Genomic DNA, 9,240 nt, shown 5'->3' with positions numbered 1-9,240 from the left:
CCCATGCAGACGGGAACTGAAAGTTCAACTGCTGAGTCCTACACTAACGCACTGTACGAGCACATCCCTCATGCATGAATCATGCCATCCCAAATAGAACCAAGATGCTCTCCACCAAAAAAATGAAGCCAATCTGGTGGTCCCCTGCCATAAACAAACCTTACAATCAAAGGAAGAAACTGTTGCAGAAAAGAGGAAAATCCCAGGATGCAAAAAACTCCCTTACCAGCCTCAGTAAGAAGCTGAGATTCCTCATAAAATCCTCCAAAGCTAGTTACAAAAATAAAATTGCCAAAGATTCCAAAGACAACCACAAGGAATTCTATAACTGTGTCAAGAATCTAAATGGCAATGCTCAAATCTGCTCTGAGCTACAACAGAATGGCATTAAATATACTGATCCCAAGGATATTGCCAATATCCTGACAGATCAGTTCAGTGCCAACTTCACCCCCTAAATGGCCCATTTCAATACCGGAAGATTGCCAAATTCTGGTAACAATGGCCACACAGATTAAAAACACACTCTCCAAAGCTAAGAATGCAGCATCCATGGGACCAGATGATATCCCGGGCTATGTACTACATGAACTACAAAATGAACTGGCACCTCACTTAAGTGTCATGTTTAATCATAGCCTCACCTCAGGCTTCGTGCCCACTGAGTGGCGCACAGCTACAGTTATCCCACTCCACAAGGGGGGAATCCACCTTGGATCCCGGGAACTACATCCCCATCAGTCTGACGAGCCTGATCTGCAAGGCCATGGAACGTATTATCATGGAATTTATTAACAAAGACATTGGCAACCTTCATACACTGGACCCCACCCAGTCTGGGTTCATGAAGGGCCGATCTTGTCTCCTGAACCTAATTGACTTCTTCGAATCAGTCTCCAGAGCCGTGGACGAGGGTAAGGCAGTCCACACAGCCTATCTGGACCTCGCCAAGGCCTTTGACACCATCCCCCACTCTGGAATCATAGATAAACTTAGTAAGCTGGGCCTTAATTGGTACATCACTCGATGGGTTGCCAACTGGCTTACTGACAGAACCCACACTGTAAAAGTAGTTGACTCCAAATCCAGCTCCAGACAAGTGACAAGTGGAGTACCTTAGGGTTCAGTCCTGGGACCTCTCTTGTTTGGAATATACTTTTCTGAAGTGCAGGCCAATACTAAGGGACACTGGCTAACAAAGTTCACAGATGACTGCAAACTGGGAGCCATTATTGAATCTTCAAATGATGTGGATACTCTACAAAAGGGCCTTACAGAAACAGATGCTTGGTGCCAGAGCCATGGGCTCAAGCTCAATGCCAAGAAATGTATAGTTATCCCCTTTCGGTAAAAAACATGTACCCGTGAATTACAACATAGGTGGCAGTACACTAAACACCGAAAGTGTGATAAGAGACTTAGGGACACAGGTGGACAGTGGTCTCACCTTCGATAACCACATCGCCATAACAGTCAGGAAATCCTTCTATGTGGCACACCTTATCACTAAGGGCTTTTCATCCAGAAAAAAGGAGGTCATTGACCCACTGTACTCATCCCTCATTAAACCCATTATAGAATACAATGCCCCATTTGGTATGTATCTCTCAAGACACCTGCAACAACTGGAAAGGCCACAGAAATACCTCACTAAAAGAATCACAGGCTTAAAGCAGATGCCCTATGCTGACCGCCTTAAAAAACTCCAGCTATACTCTGTCGCATATCGTCTATTCAGAGGTGATCTCTGCTTAACATACAAGGCCATGTCAAACCCAAAGCTGTTGGACATGCTACACTTAAAGAAATCCCAATACTGCAGAACCACATGCTCCAGGGATCTAAACCATGTCATCACAATAAACAAAACATGCTGGAGGGATAGGTTCCTGACCCAGAGATTCCCCAGACTCTGGAATAGACTGCCCATACATGTCAAGCAGAGCACCTCTTTGGCCCTCTTCAAAAGGAACCTTGACGATTGGATGGGAGAAAGGAAATTCACCCCGGGGATCACGTCAGTCGCCCTGCTAGATAGGGGTCCAGGAAGTAAATAGTGTGGGAAGAAATAGCCAGGGAATTGTTATGGTTAGGCTTGTATAGGCCATAGGGCCGATAGTCTAGTACCAACCTATGAATAATTTGCATAAAGTTGCTTAGATTATATGATATATAACAGTATATGTGATGTATACTGTTTGTAAATGTGCCATGCAAGTTAAGAACAGCTATAGTCATTCCCCTGCATAAAAGAGGACCTTTTACTGACTCAAAAGTTTGACCAGCCTCATGTGCAAAACCGTGGAAAGACTTATCATGGAACTAATCAGTAAATGTGTAAATGTGAAGTTGTTAATATGGTTTGATTACTTTTATATAAATGTAAGTCTGCTTGTGTCACAAGTGAAAATTCAGTGAAGGGGTTAAAAAACTGTCTCCTTCGAAATGTAATTGAAACCTGAGATAAATTTGCCTGCATCACAAGTGGTAATTCAATAAAGGTGTTTGAAAAAAAAAAAAACACTACATTTTTCTGCTGATATGTTGACTATATCCCTAGAATTAGAATATATAATATCATTAAAGACGTGCTTAGTGCATTGTTGGACATTATTCCTAAATTTCCTAACATAACTGAAAAAAGTTTTGTAGTTTCCTTTAGTATCTGTATCAACCTTAAGTTCCTACTCTGCTTTACATTTTCTAATGGTACTATCAAGCTGTCAGGTTTCACTGCTGGAATAAGGGATGGGGATTTCTTACAACTTTCCATTATTTTCTTTCTTTTGTTATTCAGTTTATTAGTATGGGAGTTCTTTTGCAGCCACAGTGGTGCAGTGGTTAGCATTGCTGCCTCACAGCAAGAGGTTCTCTGGTTCGATTCTCAGCTGGGGTGCCTTCTGTGCAGAGTCTGCATGTCCTCCCCGTGGTTGCGTGGGTTTCCTCCGGGTGCACCGGTTTCCTCCCATATCCCAAAGACATGCTGTAAGTGGATTGGACACTCTAAATTTGACCTAGGTGTGAGTGCATGCATGTGTGTGCCTTCTGTGGAAGGTTGGGCGCCGGGCTGGCAACTCTACACTGTAAAACTCCACTGCCAATCATGAGCGGGCAGGTGTTCCACCGTGGCGACCCCTAACTGGGAAAAGCCGAAAGAAGATGTATGGGAATTTTACCAGAGAGGTTTATTCCGAAATTTACCAAATCTGTTTAGGGTAGATAGGTACTGACTTTTCTGTTCAACTGTTTAGGTAATGGTAAAAGTCAGAGGTGAATGTGGCAGACTTCTGATTAGGGTCATTTGCAGAGATTGTTGGAAATTTTGCATAGGTGTTCTACAACCTGAAGTAGGTTTGTTCTGGTGAGACCATAAAGGTAGTTTCAGTTGGTGGTGAGGTGGTATCACTAGCCCTGAGAGAGAAGATGACTGACTTGTGATCAGATTTAACTACAGATAACGAGAAGATGGGAGGTGGAGTACAGGCAGGGAGTAGTTTGGTAACGACCAGGTCAAGGATATTAAAGCCTCTTGTGTGTAGCTTTACAATATTATGTAGCACAGTGGCATTAAGTATTGAGCATTTCTATTTGTAGAGGTATAAGTATGCCAACTACTGCTTGGATAATGTAAAATTCCCTAGCAAGAAGTTATTTAGGTTGCTATTTAACGATGCAATGGTCTTAAGGTATTATTGAATTTACCTCTGCAGTTTTATCTTACTAGTGTGTTTTCATGAATACAGAAGTTAGTAATATCATTGAAACTCAGTGACAGTATTCTGAGCAGATTTGTCGGGATGGGGGGGGGGGTCTTTGAGGATAGTATCCCAATCTGTTTTCAGTTCCCATTAGGAATGTCTAAGAAGGATTATTTAGGAAGGGTCAATTATTTATGACTGAGATTTATGTTACTCCCTTGTTAAAGATGATGGTGTTATAGTCTGTGTTTATTGCGGCAGACATAACCATTGGTGAGGAATAGAAAGATACTACGTTTGTTAGAATGATATAGAAGATGCAGCCATCCTTTTCATACTGCTTATTCTATGCTGTTTTTATTAATACAGTTGGTTAATATTTGAACATACTTATTTAATACTGAGTGCTTTACATAGTCAGTGTTTGGGTAATTAAAGTCCCAGTTGTGGATTGTATTGTACTAATTTGATTATCTTGGAGTTTAGTCAATACATGTGTATGCTTTGTTGCAGAAACAGAAAGTGTATTATAGGTTCCTGTGTTCTTATATTCATTCAGTGGTTCATTTATTCATTCATTCATTTACTCAGTTATTCATTCATTCATTCTCCCATAGCCCACTTAAACCAGTTAATGGCCTCATGGGAGATGGATTCTATCTCCACACTCAGAAGGCAGAATGCTGTGAACTGACCCTGAATGGTATTTCATCTCATGACAGGAAACACACACTCCCAATATCAGTTTGGAGGATCACTATTTAACTATGGCACATTTTTGGGGATGTGGCAAAATCTTGAGAACCATGTGGTAACCCAGGTGAGCACAGAGAGGATGTGCGGACCCCACACAGCAGGCACCCCAGCCAAAAACAAGCTGGACACCCAAGCGCTGTAAGGCAGCAATTCTAAGCACTGTCGCTTTTGAATGGCAGTTTCAGAATCTGAGTTGTTTTCTTGGCTTCTAGCTTGTAGGAGTTTCTTTAAAAAAATGTGATGCCTAGGCAGATTTACTATCAAATTTACATTGGTGAAAGGAAGTACACCTTGGAATTTATGAAATGCATTTGGATATTTAAACATAGTTTCAGTAGTGCTATAAATGTAAGCATCCCCCAGCTAGAGGAAGGATTTTAGATCACCCATTTTTATTGGGATTTATCTCACTAAACATATCCCCCTTTACCTCTGAATTCTTTATCTTTTTTTTTTTAATTTTTTTGTGTATGCAAACTTGTGTGTGTATCAGTGTGTATATATATATATATATATATATATATATATATATATATATATATATATATATATATATATATAGGCTACCCAAAAAAAAACACTAAAACATGTTTTTTCAAGGGGGCAAGCACCCCTGCACCTCCCATGTGGGAGGGATGTCCCCCACACCCCTCCTACTTAAATATGCCCACTCCGAGATCGCACTACAGCAGGGAAAAGGGAATATTCCCATTCTGTGCCATAGTGTGATTGCCAAAGTCAATGTTCGAAGTTTTAGTACTTCGAACAAGCGGACTCGGTGAAGTGGGGTTCGAAGTAGTGAAATTTTGAACATATTGACAGATCCCACATATACATATAAATATATATATATATATATATATATATATATATATATATATATATATATATATATACACACACACAAACACACACACACACACACACACACAGACATCTTTTAATTTGAAGAGGTCTAAAAATTGGGATGCAAACAAAAAAAAAAATCTTGCTTAGTTTATATACTTCTCAGGGGAGAGCTGAAGTTTGAGTCCATAGGGCACAAAAGCACTCTTGGCTAGTTGCACATATCACTCCAGGCTAACCTCTAGCAAGTTTCATGCTTGTAATTCCTTGTTCGTAGCCACTGGCTAACTACAACATTTTGTATTGATGTTTAGATGACATGTGAGGTGATGGGAGGATTTGAATAGATGTCCCTTTTCCCATGTTTGCTATGATGTTAAGCATTTTTAGCCATATTCTGCTGCATATCATAGAGGGAGGTCCTTATGTTGTTCACTCTGCACGTCTAGTTGAGACTGCTGTGAATTTCTCCACTGTTGTGGTTAGATAAGGATATAATGAAGGGAAAGCAAGAACTGATGTGTGCTTGTTAATGGGCACTCATCTGCCATGTTGGTCATTGAGCCCAGCTAGCTCCACAAAGAAGTCATTCTTGTTGATGGAACAGTTATAACAACATCAGAAGTTTCATTAAGTCAGATGTGATGAAGTGAGATTCTCTGAATTTTTTTTTTTTTTTTGCTGAATCTTTTTGTCAAAAGGAACACACTAAGAAGCACTCTTCATCTGAATGTAGACGACTCTATGATACTGTGACTTTAGAGGGGTTTAGTCGGGATAGGACTACACTACTTAAGGGAATTGAAGGATGTCCCTCCCTTCAACTCCTAGAGTTTTTGATAGCTAAAAGTTTCATTGAAAAAATTATTTAGTAAGTCTTGTTTTTTCTTTACATCTCACTTTGGTACTTTGTAGTGGGCCTCTTAATTTCTTTCATGAATTATGTTAACATCCCAGTATTCTGTGATTGTATAAGGATGGTATATAGCATATACATATGATATATGTAATAGGGTATTGTATATTAAATATAAAAATAAATAACTGAAGATTAGCTATTACAGTTTTTTTCTTTCTTTTTTTATAACAGGGTCCTGTGCATTTACATATTCAGGAGTATCCATTACAAAGGAATGAAGCTCGGTCTCTCAGTTTTACTGAAGAACTTGCCAACTGGAAAATACCAATGAACGAAGTTAATGTTATTTCAGATGTCACTGTATCTAAAGGTAATTGCAATAAAACATGACCGTAATTATCAAAACTATAGTTCTAGGCTTGTATCTGATCTTCCTAGCAGGCTGGAGTAATTGACAGTTTTATGAGTTCTAGAAGTTATCTTCTTTAAAGCTGAAATGGTTTTTGGTAGCAAAAGTCTAGTTAAGCTAAAATTAAACTTTTATTGTTGTAATTGTTGACCAGTCTAGTTAACTGAATGATTCTGTCATATCTGAAAGGTGCAAAAATAGAGTCTAACTGTAAATTCAGCCTATATACAATTGAATATTGTCTGTTACGAGCCATGAAAAATTATGCGGCCTGTTTTTATAAAAGAAACAGAGTAAAAAAGATAGGCTTAAGTTCAGTATTCTACCATTTCAGAGTAGTACTCTTTGGTATTATCATATGATTTGTATCCCAGCTGTCTATGGCTTGCAACCAGTGCACAATGCTGAACCTGCTCTGACTTTATGTAAAATCAGTAGTAGATTTAGCAGTTTTCTGTATCCTATAGAACTCTACCAAAACAGTGATTTTCACCTAGGAGTTTGAAAGTGTAGGTATTAGAACCCTTTCAGAGATATCTGCAAAAAGGTGTCAGCATTGAAGTATGTTGTGTACATTACGGACATGGTGAGAGGGCTTGTCCATGAGTCATCTGCGTCTACTAACACAACAGTGTTACTTGTTTCTTGGGAACCATTTTTCTACTAATCATCACCTCGGCACAGTGAGATCTGAGCTTCAGGCCTTCATATATAGATAACCATATTTGGTCTTGCTCACGCCAGAGAGGCGAGACTACATATGTTTGGACATGGGCTGAGGAGGGATGCTAGGTATATTGGGAAAAGGATGCTAAGGATGGAGCTGCCAGGTAAATGTAAAAGAAGAAGGCCTAAGATAAGGTTTATGGATGTGGTGAGAGAGGACATGCAGGTGGTTGTTGTGACAGAGCAAGATGCGGAGAACAGGAAGAAAAGGAAACAGATGATCCGCTGTGGTGACTCCTAACGGGAACAGCTGAAAGAAGAAGAAGGACTTGCTCAAGGATCAGCTGTCCCCTGGGATACACTCACTTATATTCCTGAAAGTATTTTTTTAAACTACCCATGAAATAGAAATTTAAGTTCACAGAAACAAGCAGGGAGATCCCCAGGGACAGTTCCAGAATCAAGAAGTGGAAGAAACCTAGCACTTTTGCCTCCCGTGCATTATGCATTTGCTATGTTTGAAAGGTAGTGTGAAGCAAATATTAGGGAAATCCTTAGGAAACCCCAACAAAAAAGGTTCTGTAACATAGACTATACTGAAAAGGAATCTTTGTTAGCCCTAAGCAGAGATAAAGCCCACAGGGTCATGAAAGCTGACAGTGGGGGAGGTGTCTTAGTCATGGATCTCCACTCTTACAAACCATAGATTTTAGATATACTGGAAAACAATGCTTTCTACAGTAGTACTCGTTATATGGTCTGTATTATATGTTTGAAGTCTGAAAACTTTGAATCTCATATGATTGATTCCATATGAGCAAAGTTTTCAAACATAGAACATAAAATATAAACAAACTAAAAATAAAAAAAAACTACATGATCACTCCATGCAGGGGGGCAAGCCCCCCTGCACCCCCACACCCTCACTACTTAAATATACTAACCCCGAGATCGCACTACATTGAAGTGAAGGGAAATATTCCCTACAGCGATCTCCGTTGAAACATTTGATGGTTGAAAACTTCGCTCGTATGATGTCGATCATATGAGATTCGAAGTTTTCAAACTTCGAGCTTATAATATAGACCCCTCATTATAAGCATCATAATTTCAGCATATGTGAAAATGTACTGTATGCTCAAGTTCCTGCAAAAGAACAAGCTTATTAGCAACAGACTGCTAGAATTTCTTAAATATTTCACACCCGAAAATGCCTTCTTTCTTTGGCATTGAAAAACCCCACAAAAACCTAGTGGACCCCCTTTAGACCATTAGTGGCAAGTGGTACTTCCATCTTGGAAGCACTGCCCATTCAGCTGGAAGTGGAACTCAAACCCCTAGCTGAAAATAATAAGTCATACATCTTGGATACCCCAGACCTTCTTAGGAAGACTATGGATATTGCCATTGATAGGGACACCATACTAGTCACCACTGGTGTTTCCATATCAGTACTACATTCAGGCAGCAGTTGAGGCCCAGAACAGGGATAGGGCAATGCTTTTTTAAGTTCCACTACCAATTTTTCAAATAAGACAAAGGTATAGCTATGGGGTCTTCCATAAGACCGAGCTTGGCAAACATAGCAGTGGGGAAATGGGAGGAGGAGACTTGTCTACAGATCAACTTTCCAATACTGCATAGGTACTACTATCATTTCATTGACAACATTTTTATATTATGACAGGGAAATAAGAATACACTGGAAGAATTTTTAGAATACATCAACAGTTCCACTCCCTTCCTTTGCTTTACCTCCAAACAAAGCCCAGAATCCATCAACTTTTTGGATCTCGCCCTTACCAAGAAGATTGACACAGACTTTTTCTCCTATAACCTATACAGTAAATCTACCAGGGTAAACATGCTGTTGCACTACAACAGCATGTACCTTTGCATTACTAAACAGAATGTTAAATCTCAGGGGATGTGGATCACCCAAGTCTCTACAGAGGTGGCATCCTTCACCAGTAATCAAAAGGAACAACATAGAAATTCTACTAAGG

The 9,240-nt window shown here is 39.7% G+C and overlaps 1 protein-coding gene across 1 annotated transcript in view; it reads left to right on the top strand.

Annotated features, from left to right (window-relative positions):
• VWA8 (von Willebrand factor A domain containing 8) overlaps positions 1–9,240 on the top strand; it is a 3,458,065-nt gene that overhangs the window by 1,859,180 nt on the left and 1,589,645 nt on the right. Inside the window, exon 28 of the mRNA XM_044071701.1 lies at positions 6,391–6,529. Coding sequence (XP_043927636.1) covers positions 6,391–6,529 — 139 coding nt within the window. The remainder of the gene's footprint in view (positions 1–6,390; positions 6,530–9,240) is intronic.

This window comes from Protopterus annectens, chromosome 5.part0, assembly GCF_019279795.1.
Source record: "Protopterus annectens isolate FY-2018-M chromosome 5.part0, PAN1.0, whole genome shotgun sequence".
NCBI lineage: Eukaryota > Metazoa > Chordata > Ceratodontiformes > Protopteridae > Protopterus > Protopterus annectens.
This window is presented reverse-complemented; position numbering and strand designations above follow the sequence as displayed.